This window comes from Taeniopygia guttata, chromosome 19 (genome assembly GCF_048771995.1).
Source record: "Taeniopygia guttata chromosome 19, bTaeGut7.mat, whole genome shotgun sequence".
In the NCBI taxonomy this organism is placed as follows: Eukaryota; Metazoa; Chordata; class Aves; order Passeriformes; family Estrildidae; genus Taeniopygia; species Taeniopygia guttata.
This window is the reverse complement of record NC_133044.1, coordinates 2,946,581-2,969,290: the sequence shown is the minus strand read 5'-3', so window position 1 is coordinate 2,969,290 and position 22,710 is coordinate 2,946,581. Positions and strand designations below refer to the sequence as shown.

General features: G+C 51.1%; 2 protein-coding genes across 4 annotated transcripts in view; both read left to right on the top strand.

The window, feature by feature from the left end:
* Window positions 1-10,075, top strand: part of VPS53 (VPS53 subunit of GARP complex) — a 62,416-nt gene extending 52,341 nt beyond the window's left edge. The window contains exons 19-22 of one of the 2 annotated variants that reach the window (XM_030287828.4): window positions 3,016-3,085; window positions 4,582-4,719; window positions 7,143-7,247; window positions 7,573-10,075. In XM_030287828.4, coding sequence (XP_030143688.4) covers window positions 3,016-3,085; window positions 4,582-4,719; window positions 7,143-7,247; window positions 7,573-7,743 — 484 coding nt within the window. In that variant the 3' untranslated portion in view covers window positions 7,744-10,075. The remainder of the gene's footprint in view (window positions 1-3,015; window positions 3,086-4,581; window positions 4,720-7,142; window positions 7,248-7,572) is intronic. The other variant, XM_030287829.4, reaches the window with a different exon arrangement.
* Window positions 10,076-13,123: 3,048 nt separating this feature from the next.
* RFLNB (refilin B) lies at window positions 13,124-20,570 on the top strand. 2 transcript variants are annotated; one of them, XM_072916691.1, is made up of 3 exons: window positions 13,124-13,463; window positions 15,372-15,481; window positions 17,896-20,570. In XM_072916691.1, the coding sequence occupies exons 1-3, from the start codon at window positions 13,224-13,226 to the stop codon at window positions 18,224-18,226; spliced, it is 681 nt and encodes a 226-aa protein (XP_072772792.1). In that variant the 5' UTR covers window positions 13,124-13,223; the 3' UTR covers window positions 18,227-20,570. The 2 variants fall into 2 exon arrangements, with proteins under 2 accessions (XP_072772792.1, XP_030143819.1); XM_030287959.4 differs by having other exon boundaries at window positions 13,126-13,427.
* The last annotated feature ends 2,140 nt before the right edge of the window (window positions 20,571-22,710 follow it).

The window sequence follows — 22,710 nt, the reverse complement described above, 5'->3', positions numbered from 1 at the left end:
CCTTCTTCATGCCCTCCATGTGTCACTGTGGTGTTGGCATTTTTCTGTTGGTTTATGCTGGGGACACACTGTCCAACGTAGGTGACAGATATTGGCACGTTATTGTAAATCCAGCACAGGTAGTTTGTGGTATTTAATGTTTGTACCATCCCACTGAGGGCAGAGCCCCACACGCTGCCCTGCAGGACAGAGCTGCGGCAGGGCAGCAGAACATGTTAGAGATAAACAGAATAAACAACCTTGAAACCAGCACAGACAAATTATGGCTTCTTCTTTGGCAATGGGGCAGAAAGACAGAGACTTTTACAATCTCAGAATCACCAATTCCACAGAATCCGACATCCTGGAGGTTTCAGAGCTGAGCTCAGCCTGGGCAAGGCTGGTCACCAGCTTGGAGGGTGGCATTGAGCAAAACCCTCCTGTAGAGCAAAGCCCTTCTGGGCTGCAGTGACCCAGCGACACCAGAGCCTTTGAGGGATGTCCTGCAGTAGCTCAGGCTGTCAGACAGACAGACAGACTGCGGCTGCAAGTCTGTCTGTGCCTCACTCAGCAAGGCATTGTGTTTGATGCATCATCAGTGCAGGGGATTAGGAAAACACAGGCTTTGGCAGAGCCTCTCCCGTTGGATGGGAGGCTCTCAGATGCTGTGGTTTCTGTGCTTTAGGTTCCTCATCTGTATTGCACTGCTTTGTTATTACACTGGGGACTTGTCTGCTTCTAGGGAGGGTTTGCTGGGCTCAGTTTTAGAGCTGAAGCTGTAAATGAATCCTGGCATCCAATCTGGCTGTGATTGTGCAGGGAGTAAAGGCACTGAGAGCAGAGCCTCGTGCAGAGCATTAGCCCTGAACATGCACATTCACATCAGGATTGCCTGCTGCACTCTGAGAGCACCAGGCATCGAGTCCAGCCTGGGCAAGAGGCTCCAGTGCATTTTTCTGTTAAGTGCAACTGCTCTTGATGGTGTCTGCTAATCAAAAAAAAAAAAAAAAAGCAAGCAAGGGGAAGAAAAAAATTCCAGAGCAGCCCTTGGCTCTTACAGTTTGTCTTGTCTGTCCTGCTGGAGTTGGGAAGCTGTTTCCAATAAGGCAGCGTGAAGTAAGAGGCATGTGGGGATGGAAGGTCACTTTACCCCTCTGCACTGATGGTGGGTGGCCATCCGAGGGGCCTGGGAATTGTTTCATGCAAGACAGAATGCTGTCTTGTGGGAGACTGTGTGGTTATATAGAAAATAAGATTAAAACCAACAGAGGAGGGGGTCCTTGGGCTGCCAGTCTGCCACCCTGCAGAAGGAAAGGCTTGCCCTGTTTCTCATATACAACATGAGCTTTAGCCTGACCTTGCAGAGGGAGGGACAGCTGGATCTCCCTACACTATCAAAGGCACAATTAATTTCTTGTACTGTTCTGCCAGCAGTGAGCTGCTGCATCCAGAGCTGATGCCAATTTATCATTTTCTAGGATCACCTAAGCTCCAGCTGTGCTCATCACTCTCTAATTGCTCTCTGGGAATTAGTTATAGACCTGAAAAATGGACTTTTAAAACAGATAGGTTAAATCTCCACTGTAATGCTTTTGTGCAAGAGGAGACAGGGCTTCTTTTCCTCCTCCTCTTTCTGTTTTGTTGCCAAGGTTGTTTCTCTGGTGGCCAAATCAAAGCTGCTTGAGGCAGCCCAGTAGCTGGTTCTCAACAGTAGCTTGAAATTGTTCTCCTTGACGCCTCTCCAGGATAAAATGATTCACTGAGAGAGGTGGTGACTGTGTCTGAGGGAAGGGAAGGGAAAGAACCTTTGCTTGTGAGGGCTCTCCTCGAGCCATTCCTTTGGGCTTGCTCAGCAGCTTGGCACACTCCGTGCCTGAGCTGCACTTTTGTCACTTTTCCATGAGAAATGAATGTCCTGGCTTGGAAAACAGGTGGCAGGACAAACAAGATGCTGTCCATGCTCCCTGCTTTGTGGGGAGGAAACAAAAAGCTTAACAGATGCAAGGAGGAAACCACACTGAATTTAGATCATCATCGTCAGCAGCCTCAGTCCAGAGCACAGCAACCAGACTGACTGATGCTCTCTTAGGACAGAGCCATTAAAACCCAGGAGCTGCCACCAGGTCATGGACAAGCCCTGGAAATGTGAGCCCTGCAGGCACTCGGCCAAAGGAGGACATGTGAAAGAAGCTGAGGACGTTAAAAACAAGGCAGCGAGAGGAAGACTTGTTCAAGTGGTGTGGCCCTGACAGGGTTTGTCACTCCTGAGCTTTCCTGGTGCTGCTCCTTGGTGGAGCAGGGGCAGGAGCTTGTCCTGCAGGTGCTTCAAAGCCTCAAATCAAGAGGCAAAAAGATAAAACCAAAGCTAATGCTCTGAGGTGGTGAATATTTGTCTTCCATCCTCTCTGCCAAGCTCTCTCTGGTTGGGCAGTCATTTTTTCTGAGTCTGAAGTCCATGACAGTAAACTATGGTAATGATGTTTTCACAAAACTTTTTCTTGTCTTGATTGTGTTGGCCAGGAGCTTTCTGGAAGGGTGCCTCTGTGTGTGAGTGTCCAGGAGACCTCCAGCCTTGGCTGGACCTCAAGTTCAGTGTGTAAGATGCATGTTATGGAATTACTTGTGTACAGGAAAATGTAGGTTCTGGATACAGTCAAGATACATCCACTCATGAGCAGCGAGACTAATCCTGATGTGTTGCTGTTTTCATGATAAATAAAATAGTTTGTTTGCTGACCTTTTATTGCAATACTTCATATTTAGTTTATAGCAATTTATTTACCTCCGGAGTGGGTGTGTGCAGCTTCTCAATAAACTTTGAGATCAGGAGGGATTCAAGGAAAAGAGCTGTGCCTAGGGGTTGGGATTTTTTATATTTCGTATATTTACCATGTCTGGAATCAGTTTGGGAAGCTGGCACTGGGAGTGTCTGTGGAAGCCATCCTGGTTTGGTTCTGCATGCTTTGTCACCACAGAAGACTGTCTGAGACTGCAAATATTCTTATGTAATTGTATCATTTTGTACCTCTCCTGCAGCTCCTTCATTCCCAAGTTCATTAACCACCTCTTCAAGTGCAAACCTATCAGCATGGTGGGTGCAGAACAGGTAAGAAGAAATAGGTGCATTGGGTGTCATATTTGATGGCTTTTGGGCTCAAATGTGGTCTGGACCCTGCTGCTCTGTGAGGATGGGATTTGGGAGAGGCAGGATTTCATCTGTCCCCTGCACATAGAGCTTATTAGCCCTGTGGGCTCATAAAAAAAAAAAAAGAAAAAGGCAGAATCATCCCTAATGGGACTGCTGTGAACTTCAAATGGGTGCCTTCAAAGCTGCTTGGGTTTTAGGCATCAAAGATGGTTCTGAGCAGTGTCTGCAAAACGAAACAGGAGCTTTACATCAAAACCTTCCTCATCCTTAATGGAAAGCAAATGAGTGAAGTTCAGTGCCTGTTTGTCTTGTGTGATGAGCAATAACCTGAGAGTGATTAAAGGGAGTTCTTTTTAAAATAAGCTTCTCAAGTGATTAACCAGCAGTGGGCTTGTGTCTAATGTTAAAAGCTTTCAATATTGCTGTATGGGAATAACAGGCCCAATTTGCTTCTTTAAAGCAGACTGGAAAGGTTTTTATTAGCCTGATTCCCAGCAAATACATCTCATTAGAGGTGGGACATACCTCCCTGGGGCTAGGGGTACAGAGGTCTCAGTAGCTGATCTCTCTCTCTGCAGCAAGTAGAACCCCAGTTGTGGTCACTGCTGGGGGTTCTGCAGTGCCCAGGAGGTTTTGTGTCCCTCCAGAGCAAGTTCCCTTTTTGAGGAAATGCTCTGGGTGTGCTGACAGCCCAGCAGGCTTTTCACACTCACTGCTGTCTAAATAAATGGGGCTGCTCTTCCTCTAGTTTGATTTCAGATTTCTGTTCTTCACTGGTCTTGTCTCTTCAGACATACTTTGTGCAATCAGAGAAGTGTGGCATTTGGGATAATTTTGCTCTAAGGAGCCCTAACCCACGGCATTTTGCCACGAGACAGTGCTGTCTGTCTGGGCTCAATTTCATGGCTGCTGCTTATTTATTTGCTGGAGTAGTAACAAACAACATCCATCCAGGCTGTGAGCAGTTCTCAGTGTAGCTGTATTATGTGACAGTTTGTAAGGAAGGAAACCCCAATCAAGGGGTTGAGTAAATGCAGAAAACCTGGCTCTGTGTGTGGCTGGGTGCAGGAGGAAGCGTGGTGTTAGTTCATTCGACCTCGGTATCTAAATCATGGTGCAGCTCCAGGTAATCAAGATTATTTCACCTCATGCTGTTGGGGGAAGGACTGGAAATGTGTGCCTGATGTGCCAGATGTTGGGCTGCCGTAAGTCATTTCCAGTCAGCAGAGCAGTGCTCTGTTAAAATCAACCAGGATGCTGCTATGTAGCCATGGGTGAGCATGTCTCCTGGAAGTGTCATTACACGGCTCAGTCCCTCCTGTTCCTGCAGTCCAATTACCAGGACTTCTTCCAGTGTGGGAATTGTTAAACTTTTAAGGATGTTGGGTTACAACAGCTGATGGATCTTTGGGATAGAAGGAGCCTGAGTAACAGAGTGTGGTTAACTCTTGCAGCTGCTGCTGGACACGCACTCTCTGAAGATGGTTCTCCTGGATCTGCCCTCCATTGGGTCCCAAGTGGTGAGGAAGGCTCCTGCCAGCTACACAAAGATAGTGGTGAAAGGCATGACTCGGGCTGAAATGATCCTGAAGGTAACTCAAGACTTTTGATAACCTGCCAGCCAGACTGCTGGCCTGGGAATCGCAGCGAGCGAATTCCAGGGGGCCCTTCCTTTGAATGCAGCAATCTGCAATTGCACATGAGCGTTTGTGAGCCTGGCTGGGGGCTCTGCCAGCTGCTCTACAGACCTGGCTCACTCCCCTTGGGTTTGCCCCCACTCTCTTCTAATACCACTTGTGAGTTTTCACCCTCACTTTTCAAGGCAACCAAAGTTCTGAGGGCACCAGGTTCCCTCAGGAGCTTGTGGAAGTCAGAGTTTGCATCCATGTGTGTCTGCTGAGGGGCAGACCCCAGGGTTCAGGTTACTCCAGGCCTTTGTGCAGACTCCTTCACGCAGGGGAGCCAAGCCGTGCTTGAGTCACCTGTTTACTGTCTAGTGTAACAGCCAGTGCAAACATGTCTGGGTTACTGTATTCACCAGAGCCCTTTTTCATTTTCCAGACCTGGTGCCTGGAAAATGACCCAAAAGCAGCAGTGTGTTGTCTTCATAAAAAGCAACAAGCAAAGCAATCTGCCCTTCCCAGTTGGTGCTGCAGTGAGGAGTTGGGTTTGATCCAGGAGAAGCCGTGGGAGCTGTTCAGTTGTGCCCTCCTGGGTGATGGGATTGTCCCCTGCTGGCCAGCAGTGCTGGGAAGGCATTCCTGTAAGGGAATTAGTGGGACCTGGGGTCAGGCAGGACAGGCAGCTGCCAGCCAGAGCCTCTAAAGCACAGCCAAGGCCAGGGGGTGAGGAGCCTGAGCTGTCCCTCCTCACCTGCTGCTCGCTGTGGCTCTGCTCCCATGCCCAGGGGAATGTCACAGCTGAGTGTGCTCTGGATTCAGACATTAGCTCTCCAGCTCCATGCTTTTGGCATGAGGTGACTGAGATGTTAGTGAATTGTAGTCTAAATTTTCTTAAAAATGACCTGAATAAAAACGTCCTGATTTGTGCCAAACAGAGCAGTGAAGATGGGTGCCTGTTGGGTACAGAACAGGTCTTTCCTTGGAGCTTGTGTGTGAATCAGAAGAGTAATGGAGTTAATTTGTCTACCCTTAGCACCACATTGGAAAGCAAAGCAGCAGATGGAGTGCTGCAGGTCCCCAGGCTGTGTCACACAGCCCGTGCTGGCCCTGTGAGGGCTCTGTGTCAGCAGAACTGCAAATCAGACACAGCCTGACAGCACTGGGAGCTCCAGTGTGTGTCCCCAGGCTTGTTCTGAGGCAGGTAGTTCAGAAAGACAAACTTTGGGCCCATGGGCAACACAAACAAATCCATTGAGCTGAGCCCCATGAAGAACAGATGGGAGCAGGGAGGAGGGCACTGGGCCATGCACATCCTGCAGAGCTTTCCCCTTCTCCTCTGGCCACGCTGTCTGAAACTCCAGCTTTTCATCTTGGCAGAAGATTTTTACAAGGGCTGTAAATTAAGGATTTATAAGTGTATACATGGCTATGATGTTTCAGTGGTCTGAAGTGCAGGGAAAGAAAGAAATGTCTTGGTGACAGAATACAGTGTGGGGTGAGCTGGGTCAGTGCAAACATATGGAAATGTTTTTGGAGACAGGGAAGGGTCTGTTCTGGTGCTGTTTCTGCCCATTTACACACACAGACACACACACACACTCTTCCCCAGAAGGATGGTTTGGCAGCCCAGCGTTATCAAAAGATGTGTTCTCTGTGGAGCTTGCTGCTTATGTAAGAAAAGCACATCAGGGAGGGATCATCTTACCAGCTTTGAGGCTATTTTGATTTTTTCCCTGTTTTTTACAATTGCTCCTGGGCAGATGTTGGTGGGGGGTTCCCATCCTTCATTCCCAGTCTCTCCAAGAGGAGCTGCACCCCAAGGACAGAGTGGCAGCGTGTGGCACTGCTCACCTCCCTGTCAGGAGAACTGCAGAGCTGGCCCTCGCTGTCCTGGGGACTGAGGGAGTGACCACAGAGTGTTGTCACATTCCCCTGTGACACACTGTGTGTCCTGCCCCCAGGCAGGAGGGAGCAGGAGGGACACGCAGCCAAACTGGACTGTGGCCAGGCTGCCTGATCCCTGGGGACTTTGTGAGTGTCACCAGCACTGCCAGCACTGTCCCCTGAGCGACTCCCCAGCTTGTCTTCCCCCTGCAAGATGATAAAATCTTGAGCTTTAACAATACCCCAGTGGCTGCCAGCCCACAGACAAAGGCCTGCTGCTCTGAAACATGATGCAGAGCACTGCTGTGCTGAAAGAGATCCGACTGCCTCCCTGCTCCTTCCTCTGCTTCTCTTCACTCACCTTCACATGTCTCGTAACCAGCCTCTTTCTTGTTCCTTAAGCATTTTATTTTAGGAGCCAGTCCTGCTGTCACTCCCGTGCCAGAATTGACTGAGCACTGCCTTGAACTCCTATTACTTGTCTGATCTCTTTTTCCTTGTCTTGGCAGGTGGTGATGGCTCCACATGAGCCCCCAGTCGTGTTTGTGGACAATTACATCAAGCTTCTCGCTGACTGCAGCGCTGACACATTCCAGAAGATCCTCGACATGAAGGTTAGAACCTGTCCAGGCCTTCTGCTCATCCTCTCGTGCTGCTTTGGGATTGCTGAGGGCTTTATTTCACTGAATTCTGTGGGGAATTCTGTGGGGCTCAGGGTGGGAGAAGCACTGCAAGACAAGTGTATCTTTACTCTGAAAGTAGAGTTGCTGCTGAAGAAAAAGTTTGGAGCTCATTTCACATTTTGATACCTGCTCTGCTCCTGGGCTGAGCTCGGGGTCATCCAGAGGTTTTTGTGGTGGGCGAGCAGGAGGTGGAGGTTTGAGATGGGCTCTGCTGCAGCTGCTCCCAGGTCAGTGAGTGCTGTCCTTTGCTCCTCAGGGCCTGAAGAGGAGTGAGCAGAGCAGCATGTTGGACCTTTTCCGCCTGCGCCTCCCCGCTCCTCCCCCCGGCGGGGACGGCTCCGGCTCGCTCTCGCTGAGCGCTCCCACGCCCGAGCAGGAATCCTCCCGCATCCGCAAACTGGAGAAGCTCATCAAGAAGAGACTCTGAGGGAGCACGGGGGAACTCCGTGGCTCTGTGGCAGTGAGGGGGAGCAGAGCTCGACAGGTTGTGATTTCCAGCGTGCTGCTGAAACACCCGTGTGCTGTCCCTGTGATCTCCTGACCATCGCACGCTGCGGTGCTTTCACACCAAGGAAGAATCTGACCAAGGTGTTTGCCCTTAGCTTAGCAGGAGTGAAACCCGGGACATTGCCAGGTCCGTGTGATGGAGAAAACAGAGGCACCTGGAAGCCAGCAGCTACAGAAACAATTCAGGTGGATTTCCAGAGACTATCTGGCTGTGATACGCTTGTTGTCACAGCTTTTACCCTGGCTGAGCTCCTGCTGCAGCACTGAGGGTTTTGCCTCAGTTCTGTGTTACTGCTCACACCCTGCTGCAGAGCTGTTCCTCTGATTCCTTATTTATTGTGGGGTGGGGGGAACCATCCCCCATCACCACCATATAAACCCCAACCCTTTAACCACTGGGATCCAGGCATCTGCAGCTCCACTGGATCAATGAGATGCCCAGGAGGGAACCCCAAGGCAGACTTCTCCCCTGCTCCCAGGACAGGCATGCATAAAGCACCATGAAACAGCAAGGCAAATCCTTTTCACAGCAGGAGGAAAGGGCTGAATTAATGTCTTCTGCACTCTGGCAAACCTCCTGCCAGCCAGCTGGCAGCCTCTGTTGCTATTAGAGCTTAAAGGCCAAGCAGGACCTGTGTGGAGCCCTCTCTAGCTGCTTGGTACTTCCCTGGCGTGTGCTGGGCTCGCCCACTGTCCCCAGTGGGAGTTCCCATCCTTCCTGGCCAGCATCTCTCCCTCTCTCCACAAGGAGCCCTTCATGGAGCAAGTGTCAGACTGCTCCAGCCCCTCATTCTCACTCCAGCTGGAGTGTCCCAAGCAGGGATGTGTCACCTTGGCACCTCTGCTGTCCTGCAAGGAGAGGTGCTGGAAATGTTGGCTCAGTCAGGGAGCCAGGGCCATGTGGTGGCACAGGAGGCTTTCAGCAGCCTCAGGCTTCAAGGCCCTCCTCCTCCTCTTGTTCCTCTGAGCCTCAGCTTGCAGCAGTGCAGAGGGGAGGAGGACCAGCAGTGAAATATTTTGGATAACCCAGAGCCCTCTTGCCATGGCCCAGCTCCTGGCTCCCAGGCACAGAGCCAGCTGGGGCAGGGTTGGGATCAGTGGAGGCTTCCCCAAGGAGTCTCCACGCACTGAGGCCTCACCTTGTCATTAGCACTGCTGGATTTCTTCCCAAACTCCTCTGTACCCTTTCTGGGAGACTTTGAAGGCACATGCCCGACCCTGAGTGAGTCCCACATGGGTGTAGAGCAGATCAGCCACTCGTGCCTGTGTTATTTAACCAAGCTTCACTTGCATGTGCAGGAAAGGGAAGTCCTGTACCAGTGTGGCAGGTGAGGAACAGCCATGCTGTCAGATGCCTTCTGCTCCCCACCAGGGCAAGTTTGGGCCTTAGGACTGTATTTATTTAGGGGCTGTACTCACAGGGATTGTAAAAATCACATCAGGGAGGGGAGATCAGAAACATGAGCTCCATCCAGAGCTTCACTGGGAATGGGGAGTGAAGAGCAGCAATAACAACACCTGTGGGGAGGGACAGCAGTTTCTCATCTCCAGTTTTACAAATCTGCTGTTGCCTCATTTACTTCCTCTCCTGATTCCCTGTTAGGTGACAGAAGAAGGAATGATTGAAAGCACATTGGGATTCTGAGCAGCCATTCCCTGAGGACAGATTATCTCAAGGTGCGTGTGCAGGATGGCTCACGAGTTAGCACACTGCAGAGCTGGAGAGGAGACAACATGGGTTTGCAGAGATTCATTATTCCCATGAGGGGATGAATAATTTATTTTAGATGAATTTTTCTTTGCTTTGTCTAACGCTAAGTCTCTCACTGAATTATGAATAGCTGAAGACCATGTTGTAGTTATCATTGTGTGTCTTACCCAAAGGCTTCCCCCATTTAATTCTCTGCATATCATTCTGTAGATAAGAGGAAATAAAAAGAGAAATGAATTTTTAGTTTCAGCCTTTGAAGAATGCTACAGGGCTGAGCATTTGGAGTTCCACTTTCAGAGAGCAAATCCATAGTTTCCTACTTCTGGTGTAAGAGTTTTGTGCCCCTGGCTCTTGGGTGTTTATTAGATTTGGCAGGTCTCTATTTGTGCATTAGCTCTTTGGAGTTTACAGCTTTGGGGAATAAAGGATGATTATGTGTTTTCTGTACAAAATGCCACTTTTTATGGTTTTGGGCCGGGGTGTAATTCTGGCTGTACGTGGGGTGTGACACTAACGTGAATTAAATGGTTACTGATGCTCATTGCTGGGTGTTTTCTGTACGGCTGCAAATCCCAGTGGCCAGGATGGACCTCACCCAAAATGTGCTGGACCCAGCACTCCCTGCTGTCCATCTGCTCCTGCAGCTCCTCTCTGCCTTTTCCACCTTCTCTGGCAGCATCCACATTTCACAGCAGCTCCCCGCGCCGCGTGGGTGGCTCAACGCTCCCGACCTTGTGCCCCTAAATAATCACATCATTGCTGCTGTCTGCCACTGCGGGAGCAATTTCTGAGAGATCCTAATTTTTCCTTTGAAATTAATTAAGGGGTAGTGCCTTTTTCCACGCTCTGCATGACGCTGGAGCAGCTCCTTTCGCTGGGAGAATTAATGACTCATTTGCTTTTCTCCTGGCGGTCCTGCCCCCTCCGCCCTTGGGCAGGAGCGCCGGGCGCTGGGTGTTCCTTTCTTCCCCCAGATTTACAGCCAGGACTCTGAGCATCCAAGTGACGATGTCCAAACCTCCAGGAGCCTCTGCTTGGCTCCACGAGGGCGGTGGCAGCAGGGCTGTAAAAGCTGATGAAACCTCAGCAGCTGTCAGCGCTCGTCCTTGCCCTCGATCCTGGTGAGCCTCTGTGACACAGCCCGGCATTTCCCATCCTTTGGAAATAACTTTCCATCCTTTCCAGATGCCACGGGATCCTTTTGGTTTGCCTCTCCCAGCGTGTGGCATCGCCTGTGCTTCGGTTGCTGATTAAGCTGAGCACGCCCAGCCTGGTGAAAAGTCCTTTATGGAAGGAGGATCTTGATAAGAGACTTTTATCTGCCCTGTCCTGCCTGTGTGTGGGCAGTTCAAGAGTAAACAGTGTGGACAAACGGCAGGGGAAAAGATTTCCAATGCCATCAGGGATGGCACAGGTTGGTACAGTTTGAGGCTTGAAAAGAGTCAGACTTTCCAAGAGGGCAGAGTACACGTCCTGAAAAGCAGAGCCCCTGTACACAGTGACTCGACAGTATTTGAGTTATTGAGCAGTTAAAATTCTGCTTAAACACTTCCTTTTCATCCTACCAGGCAGATTGGCAGGTCTGAATCTCGATGCTGCAGGAGACCCTTGGGTGGGCTGCAGAGCACAGAAATGAGAACGTGGAAGGGCACAAAAAATTATTATTTGTGTCAAGCCACGCCAGAATGGGAGGTTTTTTTGCTGGTAAATATGGAGCACAAAGATTCCCAGGACTCTGCTTATCCCAGGCACTAAGATTCCTTTCTCTTGGACCCTGAACCCCATGGGAGTGGCTGTGGGAGCACCCACAGCTCTCAGAGGTGACTGCTGGGATGTGCCACAAGCTCCCCCCTCCTAAACTGCACTTAGTGGGTTGTTGGTAGCGTGGGTTTTCACCCAGGAGCTGCACAGCAGCTCTGAAATGATGATTGTGTTCATCTGGAAACTGCTCCAGTGCCTTCCAAGGCATCTGATTTCATAAAGGGCTTTTATGGGAGATTTTGGAGCGAGGAGTGATCAGTTTTCCCATTGCTTGCAGAGACCAGCATCTCTTTTTTTTTTCGGGGAGGGGAGGAATCAATTTAAATTAAAAGGAAGAAAACACCTGTCCAGCACATTTGCTCAGACCCCAAAGATTTCAGTCAAAATTCTTAATGTTCTTTTTCTTTCCATCTGCATTTTTCAGCAAAGACAAACAGCCTCATAGTATTTCTTCAAAGGAATGTAAATTCCTTGAGGAAGTCTCCGGAGTTCCCAGCACCGCATAGCTGCAAACCACAGACGCCTACGGCTGAAAGTTCTGCTCTGCTTTTAATTTTGGGGCAGGGAAGGAATTTTTTTCAGAGGTTTGGGTTCACTTGTGCTGGGCCCATCAGCCCAGACTGCTGCTTTCTGTGCAGGGGAGTGTTGACTTTGGCCGGCTGCAGAGTTGCTTTCCCTCCACAAGAGTATTCCCCCACCGAATCTGATGACATGGCGCAATTATTTCATTAGGATTTTCCAAAAAAGGTTCCTGTAGTGCTAGTAAGACCGTTTCCTTCTGTTCTCTTGTTTCGGCTTCGGCAGCTTTGCCTGAAAAACGCAATTAGGGGCGGTGGTGCTGCTGCCTGAGCCCGAATGCTCGGGAGTGGGGAGGGAGGGAGGACCTGGGGGTTTCACCCCCTTGGCAGATTCCTGCTCCTGGGGAAAGCACCACTGGAGGTGGGGGCAGCCCTCCTGCATCTGGCAAAAGTCAGCGCTCCCCAAAATCCGTGCTGGCGGCACGCTGGGATGGTGAACTCGGGATGCGTGGGAGGGCAGCTCATGGGGCACGGTCCCACAGAATCCCAGAATCATTTAGGGTAGAAAAGGCCTCTGAGATCATCGAGTCCAACCCGGGACCCATCCCCACCTTGTTGGCCACACCGGAGCGCTGAGTCCGGCCTGTCCCACCCAGGGACGGGGACTCGGCCACCTTCCGATGGGCAGCCCCGGGCGGCTGCGAGCGAGGGGCAGGACGGGGTCACCGGGACGGCAGGGACAGCAGTGGGACACAGGGACACGGGTGGGACATGGGGATGTGGGTGAGACACGGGGACGCGGGTGAGACACGGGGACACGGGTGAGACATGGGGATACGGGTGGGACACAGGGACACGGGTGGAACACGGGGATACAGGTGGGACGTGGGGATGCAGGTGGGACACAGGGACGTGGGTGGGACACGGGCACATCGCTGGGACACGCGTGGGACATGGGGACGCCGGTGGGACGTAAGGACACGGGTGAGACACGAGGATATGGGTGGGATACAGGGACACTGGTGGGACTCAGGTGGGACGCGGGGACATGGGACACAGGGCCACCTGTGGGACACGGGGATATGGGCCAGAACACAGGGATATGGGATAGGATACAGGGATACAGGTGGGACACTGGTGGGACACCGGGGGGACACGGGTGGGACGCGGGGACACGGGGGACACGGGTGGGACACAGGGGGGACACGGCCGGGACACGGCCGGGACACAGGGACACGGGTGGGACACGGCGGGGACACGGGTGGGACACAAGGGGACACGCCCCGCCCCGGCCGTGGCCCCGCCCCGGCCCCGCGGCCGCCCCGCCCGCCGCCGCCGCCCGGGCGCAGCCGGCGCAGGGAGCGCAGCGCGGGCAGCGGCCGGGCCGGGGCGGGCAGCGGCGGCTCGGCCATGGTGGGGCGGCTCAGCCTGCGGGAGGTGCCCGACCTCCCGGACATGAGGAAGCGGGGCGACTCCGGGCTCGACAGCCCCGACTCCGGGCTGCCCCCCAGCCCCGGCCCGGCCCCGCCGCCCTGGCTGCTCTCCTCGGGCAGCCCCGACCGCGCCGCCGCCAACGGGCTCGCGGAGCCCGAACCGCCCGCGCCCTCCGCCGCGGTGAGTACCGGCCCGGGACCCCGCTGCGGTACCGCGGTGAGGGTGAGAACCGGCCCGGGACCCCGCTGTGGTACCGCGGTGAGGATGAGAACCGGCCCGGGACCCCGCTGCGGTACCGCGGTGAGCACCGGCCCGGGACCCCGCTGCGGTACCGCGGGGAGTACCGGCCCGGGACCCCGCTGCGGTACCGCGGTGAGCACCGGCCCGGCCCGGGACCCCGCTGTGGTACCGCGGGGAGCACCGGCCCGGGACCCCGCTGTGGTACCGCGGTGAGGGTGAGTACCGGCCCGGGACCCCGCTGTGGTACCGCGGTGAGGGTGAGTACCGGCCCGGGACCCCGCTGTGGTACCGCGGTGAGTACCGGCCCGGGACCCCGCTGTGGTACCGCGGTGAGCACCGGCCCGGGACCCCGCTGCGGTACCGCGGTGAGGGTGAGTACCGGCCCGGCCCGCTGTGGTTCCGCGGTGAGTACCGGCCCGGGACCCCGCTGCGGTACCGCGGTGAGTACCGGCCCGGCCCGCTGTGGTACCGCGGTGAGCACCGGCCCGGCCCGGGACCCCGCTGTGGTACCGCGGTGAGGGTGAGCACCGGCCCGGCCCGGGACCCCGCTGCGGTACCGCGGTGAGGGTGAGCACCGGCCCGGCCCGCTGCGGTACCACGGTGAGTACCGCCCCGGGACCCCGCTGCGGTACCGCGGTGAGCACCGGCCCGGTCCGCTGTGGTACCGCGGCAGGTGCGGGGCCCCGCGGAGCCGCTGCCCGCACCCACCGCGCTGCTCCGCCCGGGACCCCGCGCATCCCGCGGGGACAGGAGGGAGGGGAGCCGGGTCCGGCCGGCCTGGGAATGGGTTGGAAAAGCCGCCCGCTGTTTCTCCCCGTTGTAAACGGGACCACCGGCAGGGAAGGATCCCGCCGGGCTTTGCTCAGAGCTCTGCCGGCGAGGGAAGCGCCTCTCCCTCCTGACCCGGGCATCGCAGCGTCTTTGGAGATAGATCCCTGTGCAAAGTGAGCTCCCGTTATTCCGGAGTGACCCGGAGCAGTGACTTTGTCGTGCATAAACTCTGGTTTCAGTTAATTTGGTTTTTCAACGAATAGTTTTTGGATGTTGCGCTGCTGGTACTAATACTTTGGAAACTGCAGATTTGGAGGAAAAATTCTTTTTCTACAGGGGTGCTGCTGTGAAATTGGAAAAGGCCATAGGAGGGAAAGATGTTCACAGCCCCTCGATAGTAAATACACGTGCAGAGGTGGCTTCAAAAGCACTCACGGGTTGGGTTCTGTCCCTTCGGGGCTGCTTTGGTTTCCTTGGGCTGTGGGATTCGGTGTCAGCTCGTGGTGCTGGGTGTCAGGAGAGGAGCACAGGGACAGGCAGTGGATCACCCACCGCTCAGCCGGAATGAGTTCATCCTTCCCAGCACTCGGTGTGTGAATTAGGTTGGATTTAATGCCTTCAAACAGGAGCCAGGGCGTAGCTGTGGAGCAAGGAGGTGGCTCACGGCGAGGTGTCCTGTGATAATTTCCTCTGTGGTCTGTCCATGGGTGTATGGGGTGAATTCAGTGAGGAGAGAGCTCTCAGACACCCCTGAAATGTTGGTTATAACTTGAGCATGGGTTGATACAGGGAACAGACTGCACTGCACAGAGGGCTTGCATTCCTCTCTCATTTCCCAGAGTGGCTCCTCTGAATTAAGCTCCTGAAGTTAGGACCTTGTCTTCAAAAAATGCTCCTGGCCACCTCTAGGATGCTTTACACCAGTGTGGAGTCAGGCCTCAAGGATGCACCTGTAGCACATCTTGGTCTAGCAGATCCTCCTGCACGTAAATGTGAACCTCACCAGCTCCATACCAAGTGATAAATAAATCTGTTTTCCTGAGCATGTGCTGCATTGTGACATAAAAGGTACAACAGCATGGTAGCATAAAACATTTTGCATTTCTTTTGCAGAGTTCTGTGTTCTCCCCCAGCCCCATTCTCTCCAGCTGCCCTCCAAGATTGTGTCCTTTATCCTTTGGCGAAGGAGTTGAGTTTGACCCTTTACCAGCGAAGGAAATAAGGTAAATATTGTGTTACAGTCATCTCGTTTGGAAGGAGTTAGAGGAGTTAGCCTGTAAAGGAGCAGTTAGGCCTTATCAGTGCCTGTGAGTCAAGTTAATTTATTTGCAGAGCCATTGTTCACTGCAGCTGTACATTCCTGGACCTGGACATTTGTACAGGCTAAAGGAGTGTTCAGCCTCTTTTAATCCCACCCATATGGTTGTTTTGTTGGTTATTTTTCCAGGAAGACTTTCTTATATTTTACTCTCCTGCTTTTCCTTCCTTGCCCTGCTTCAAAATGTTGCCCTTCAGCTGATTAACCATGAGGTAATTGTGAGGGAAGAGCTTCGAAGATCTTTCTAGGACTGTTTCATTAAGGGAAAGAAATTTTGCTCTTTCAACCTCCTGGTTTTTTTAATAAGCACTTTCTATCTTAACAGCTATGGCTGGTTGTGTGAACTGAAAGAAGTGGTAACATTCAGAGGAGTGCATAATTCTCTTTTTTTAATGCACTGCATCACTTCACAGCCTGTGAATTATTCCTTTGAACACCATGATTTGCAGTAATGAGAAAAGAAGGCTCCCAGCTGATGACTGTGCAATTAGAGGGAGGCTGATAAAATCAAATGGAAGCCTAGTGCAGGGGAGGGTAGGGAGAATTATGTCCTGGTGTGGGGAAGAAGTCTGTGCTGTGGCTGGAATTGGAGGCAGTTAACTCCTTAGTTAGTGGAAAAGCCAACACAGAGTCGTCACGGTGTGAAGGAGATGAAAACTTTGTTTTGTGAACCAGGCACAGAGGATTTGGGTGTGCAAACTGGAGTGTTTTCCTGCCAGCTGAATCTTCAGGAGTCTGTCTTTGGAGAGTGCCCCGTGCCAGGGGTGATAGCAGAGCACTCCCATGGGATTCCTGGCAGAGAAGAGCTGAGGAGATAACGTTTGCTTCCCAGCTCAGAGGAGTTGGGATGTTTGTGTGCCAAGCCTAAACGTGGATCAAGGCCTCTGGCTTTGGGAGTTTGCAGGAGGTTTGTACATTCAGAGATCAGGGCTGAGAAGAAGTTTTGGTAGTGCTGGCAGCTGGGCTGAGTTGTGATAATCCTGGGAATGCTGCTAACATAAGGATCTTTTCTCATCTTGTAAATGTGTAAAACACCAGCAGATGTTTCTGTGTGAGGTGGGGTGAAGAGCCACCCCAGTACCCAACAGCTCCTCTTCCCCACAAACCCACAAGCAGAACCCACAGATCCCCTATGGCAACCCATCCTCAGCCCTGCTTCATCCACCTCAGACATCCCATGTTTTGCAGGACATCAGTCATGCTGATGCCAGAACACACTCGTGCAAATATGAAACCTTGTCCTTTAATTGTAAAAGTAAAGAATCGCTGGCCTGAGACTACACAGAGTTATTTCTATGGATGAGGTCAGCAATGTTTATAGGCTGTGTTTCTGTGACTGGAGCTTGTCTCCAACAGAAATGCTCTCCTAGCTACCAGCTACAATTGCACTGCTGTAGTTAAACCTCTGTAGTTATATTAGAATCACTTCTTCCTCCCTGTAATCGCTGCTTGGGCCCCTCAGTTTGGGAAGGACGTTGAGATGCTCGAGCTGCCCAGAGGAGGCAACGAGGCTGATGGGGGGGCTTGGAACACAAATCCTTGTGAGGAACCACTGAGGGAGCTGGGGGTGCTCAGCCTGGAGAAAAGGAGACTCAGAGGGGACCTTGTCACTCTCTCCAACTCCCTGAGAGGTGGTTGGAGTCAGGGGTTTGTCTCCTTCTGCGAGCAGCAGCTGACAGAACGAGAAGATACAGTCTCAAGCTGCGCCGAGGGAAATATAGGAAAAAGTTCTTTACAGGAAGGGTGATAGGATATAGGAAGAAGTTAGGATACAGGATATAGGAAAACGTTTTTTACAGGAAGGGTGATAGGATATAGGAAGAAGTTAGGATATAGGAAAAGGTTTTTTACAGGAAGGGTGATAGGCTATAGGAAGAAGATAGGGTACAGGATATAGGTTAGGAATATAGGATATAGGAAAAGGTTTTTTACAGGAAGGGTGATAGGATATAGGAAGAAGTTAGGATATAGGATAGGAATATAGGATATAGGATATAGGATATAAGAAAAAGTTTTTTACAGGAAGGGTGATAGGATATAGGAAGAAGTTAGGATATAGGATATAGGTTAGGAATATAAGATATAGGATATAAGAAAAAGTTTTTTACAGGAAGGGTGATAAAATAGTGGAATGGTCTGCCTGGGCAGGTGGTGGAGTCACCATCCCTGGATGTGTTTTAAACAAACCTGGATGTGGCACTCCTTGCTGTGGTCTGGTTGAGGTGTAAAGCTGGGTTGGGCTCGACCATCTTCAAGATCCCTTGCAGCCCAGTGATGCTGCCTGACTATTGAGCCTAAGGCCGGCCTTTCCCGCTGCAGGTACACCTCCTCGGTGAGGTACGACTCGGAGAAGCACTTCATCGACGACGTGTACCTGCCCGTGGGGCTGAGCGTGGCCTGGTGCAGCCAGACCGTCGTCTGCGTGCCCGACTGCTCGTGGCGCAGCTACAAGGCCGAGGTGCGCTTCGAGCCGCGCCACCGGCCCCGCCGCTTCACCAGCACCACCATCATCTACCCGAAGCACGCCAAGACTGTCTACACCACCACGCTGGACTACAACTGCCGCAAGGCCGCCCGCAGGTTCCTCTCCAGCGTGGAGCTGGACACCTCCGAGTGCCTCGGCGCCGACGCCGGCCTGGACGGCTGCTGACCCTCGTCCCCCTCGCTCTGATCCGCCCCTCACGGACTGTGCTCGCTCCACGTGCTAAAACTCCACAGACCCTCTCTCTCAGCTCCTAACTCCCGCTTCCCAGCGTCACGGCGGCCCCCAGCGCGGTTTTCTGTGGGAACATAACTTAGCAAGGGACTTGGCTCTCCGCCTCCAAACGCCGCGAGCTCCCTCCCCTTCCCCGCGGTAATCAGGTGAAAATAGCGGGAAGGGATTTCCCAGAGGAAAAGCTGGCAGGTAAGGAAGAGTGTGGGGTAGTGCCTGGCAGGTGGAGATCCATTTGGTGCTGATGGTGATGTGCTAAAAGTAAGGGCGGTTCGCTCGCTTGCAGAGGATCCACCAGCTGGTTTGGTTACACGTAAAGCTGTCAGCCATTTCACTTTAGATCCTGTTTGCTCTAGAAGAACCGTCCCCTGGAAATTGCTGGAAAAGGCTAACAGAGAAAACCCCAGAATTCTGCATCTAACACGTACAAAAATGTTAACATATGGCATTCACATTTCGTGTGAAGGTGTAAATTGGGAAGAAGAGGGGTTCTGAGCAGAGGGGGAGATGAACTGCTTCTGCAGCTCCAGGCAGCAGAGACAGGATGCTGTGACTCCAGTTCTTAGGGTGACGAGTAACCTGTGTTCTGGGTGACACAAAAGTGTTTCTGTGCCTGCAGCAGGGCTTGTAAAAGAGAATACCAGACTAGAAATTATCCCTGTGTTGTTGGATCTTGGTGATGGGGAGGTAGAAAACCACAAGTGCCTTGTTTTTGCCCACACAGGCCGTGTGCACTAAAGGAGCTGTAAACCAAAGCAAGATTCAGATAAAATGCTGGACAGAGAGACCCAGAATGGCAAAGGAGGTGCTGGATTGGGTGTGAGACACTGTTGTGGTGGGGTTGGGAGGAGGTAAAAGTAGCAAGGGACAGGCGGGTTTGTAGTGCATAACAAAATCCACAGCTGTAGCTCTGCTTCCCCGCTGAGCTTGTCATGGCACAAATCCGTGTCCTGGGGATGAGGGGTGTCACTGGGATGGGGCAGCCTCTGCCTGTCTGCAGGCTGCTGAAAAACCTCTCCTGAGTGCATGATGAGTTTGGGGACCAAAGGGAATAGCTTCAGATACTATGAAAGTCTGTCTGGATGTTACGTGCGTTCGTTTATCGTGTGCCTTGATGACAATAAGACAGAGAGGTTTCCTTCTTTTCCCAGATTTTTTTTTTTCCTGTGTTGACAGAGCGTAGTGTGGAGAGCATCTGCTTTGGGGAGCGTGGGTTGGGCTGTTTTTTGTGTGGTGTAGTCTCTCAGAAACACCTGACAGACCTGACTTAGCTGGACACGGCTTTTCCACGTATTCCAAAACTCCCCCGAGGTGTGGGTGTGCAACACCAGTCCTGGAGCAGCTTTTAAAGAGGACTTGGCAGAGCACAGCCCCAGGGGTGAGTTTTGTCAGTGGCAGCCTCGGGAGGCTGTTCCTGAGCTGTGCTTAACGTGTGTTTGTGCAAGTGTGATGGATGGTGTGGAAGTGAATCCCAGGGAGCTGAAAGGAGTTGGGAGATGAAGAGTGCAGCAGGAAGGAAACCTTGACTTTGTAGGGTTTGGAGTTTTTTTAATTGTTGTTGGGGTTTTTTTACTTATTTATTAGCTCAGAAAATAACATCCTTCACCTTTGGTACTTGCCTCAGAAAGGCAGCTCCTAAAACAATCCCGGGATGAGAGAGGACACGGGGGGCAGGCAGCGCTCTGGAGTAAGAGCGGCACAGCGTCCCCCTGAAACACTTTGGTGTCAGGCTGCAAGACTGGGGAGATGTGTCTCAAACTGGTGATGCAATTGTGCCCCAGGATGTCCTTGTGGTGTAACAGACGGCCCAGCTCACCCCACAGCCCGTGGGGTTTCACACTCTGCTCTGTGGGGCCGGGTTGCTCCATCCCTCGCTCCTGCAGCAGCTGCTGCTGCTCACAGATCCTGGGAGAACACGAACCCTGGATTGCTCCCACAAATGCTCTCCCAAGGAATCCACTTGGAACAGATCTAAGAGGAGGTTGTTTTAAATTGTAGCCATTAGCTGTTCCTAGTTAGAAGCAAAATAACCCACAAAATACCCCTCACGCTCCGGTTTTAGGATAAAGCACCTGATTTTTATAAAGCAAGCAAATTTAATGTATACCTCTTAAGAATATTTTAATTGGTAGAGATACCTTTTAAATTATTTATGTTCCAACATTTGCAAAGCTCTGATTAGCTCTGTGCAAGTGTTCTGGTGTCTGTGATGTTTCCCACCCCTTCCTTCTGATTTTCAATTTGTCTTTTACTTTATTGGTAATAAATGATCTGAAAACCATCCTGCAGGGAAGTCTCTTTATTTCTCACAGTGTTTATTGTGGTAGTTACTTAGAAATAAATACATAATATTTCCTGCCAATCCCAGTTCCCTTCTTTTCTCTTCTATTTTTATTTATATATTCTAGGAGGCTGTTTCCTATATAAAACTGTCTATATTAAAAACCAAACCAACACCAAATGTTGTGGATTTGTCAGTTTAGTAAGACATTGAAAAAGTGCTTTAAAGGCAGCTGAAAATCTTCTCCTTAATGTGTTTGAGTCTTTCATCTGGTACAGTTTTACTTCTAAAGAGAGTTTCTGGTACGAATTTCAGCATATCCTCCAAGTGAAGAACTAATCCCTTTCAAATATAACATGTATTTAACCAGGAGGAATTTATTTTTAAAATGTAGATGCTCAAATGCTGCATTAGTAAACACAGCATAAACATAAGATTAGAGTGTGTTATGCATTAAACCTTATAAAACCAAAAGAAATGATTAGAAGCTATTGTGTGGAGAGAAATGCTGTGGTGGTTTTCTGGATGCTTAATCTGTTCTTTTAACCTTTCCACATTTTGCAGGCGTGCTGATTTTGTTAGTGACTCTGGCAGAGCAGGAATGGATGTAATTGAACATCAGTTAATTAATTCCTAATGGGATTTTTTTGCTCACTTTTTATTGTTCATCTGGTTATGTGCTTGTGGAAGCTCTAGAGTTGCTTGTAATGACATTATTGGGGTCTGGGGAGCCATGGAGCTGCTCCAAAGCTGCTGCTTCCAGCAAAAGGCTCTGAGAGCTTTTGGGTATCCTGGAGTTTGGAAGTATTAAACAGGAGAAAAGCCACTTAGAAACATCAATTCTGTATAAAAAGGTCGATTAAAAAAGCCATTAAGAAAAAACTTTAGAAGTCAGCACAGTGTCTTGCAGGGGAGTTCGGGGAGGCTTTCAGATGTCTCCTAACTTTGAAATGCTTCCTGTAGTGAGGGCTGGGCTGTTCTCCTTAAGTTTTGGCATGACACTCTGTATGAAAAACATTTTTTTACTATAAAAAATGGAAGTAGACGAGTACAAAGCTGAACCATGTGATTTTTAATTCATATTGGCCCAATGAGCTTTTAATTAGCACCCACAATTCCAAGGAAACCCTGTTGTTCTGGATGTGCTGTTTCCCTTTCACGTGTGCTTCTCCAGGATGTCACATCTGAGGGTCTGAGATAACCAATTTTTATTACAAAATAAAACACTCAACCTCACCATTGGATCGAAAGCCAGGAGGTGAGGGCTGGATTCCCACGCTGACTTTGCAGCTCGCCCAGTTTCAAGGAAGGTAAGTTCATGTGCCTGGAAATAATTTCAGCCTCTAAACAAGGTGTCTGCTTCTTCTTTTGCTCACAAATCTGCAATGTACAACGTGAATATCTGGAAAGTTTAGGAGTATTATTTGGAAATAAACCAACAGCAATAATTAGCACAAACACAGTGTGGAAAGGAGCACTTCTAATTGTTGTTGCAGTCTGAGTTGTGTCCCTATTTTAACAGGTTGGGTTGTTTTTTAAAATAAAAATGTCCTTTCCTCCACACAAACACAGACAGTGAGGAACCACTGCTAAGATACAGAAATTGTTGGGATTTTGGGTGACACCCCAGTGCAGCTCAGAGGCTCCTTCAGCATTCATTTCACAGCAATTCCTCAATCAGCAATCAGTAATTTTTGCTCTTGCAGGTAATGAACTGCAGGAATCTCCTTCACCTGCTGCTGCCGTGGAGGGGTGGGGAGTTCCTGGCAGCTGGGATGTGCTCCTGGATATACAATTCATACCTTTTCCTCCTGTTCACCCTATAAACACCCTAAAAAGCCCAAAATGCTGCCAGCTGATGCCACAACCTTATTTATTTTTACATCTTCCCGATTCTCCTCTGCAGTGCTTTGGGCTGAGTCAGGATTCCTCCCAGGAGCTGGGATTTGAAGTGCTGGAGGGGAGTGAGCCCGCTGCTTTCTGGTTTTTTGGTGCTGTTTTTCTGCTGAAATGATAAATGCTGTTAGCAGAAAGTAAGTGTTGCTTCTGAGGGGTTCCTGCTTAGTTCATAAAACAAAAATAAAATGAGGCAACTGCTTTCTGTGCCTTAATAAAACCCCAAATCTACAGGAAAAATAGT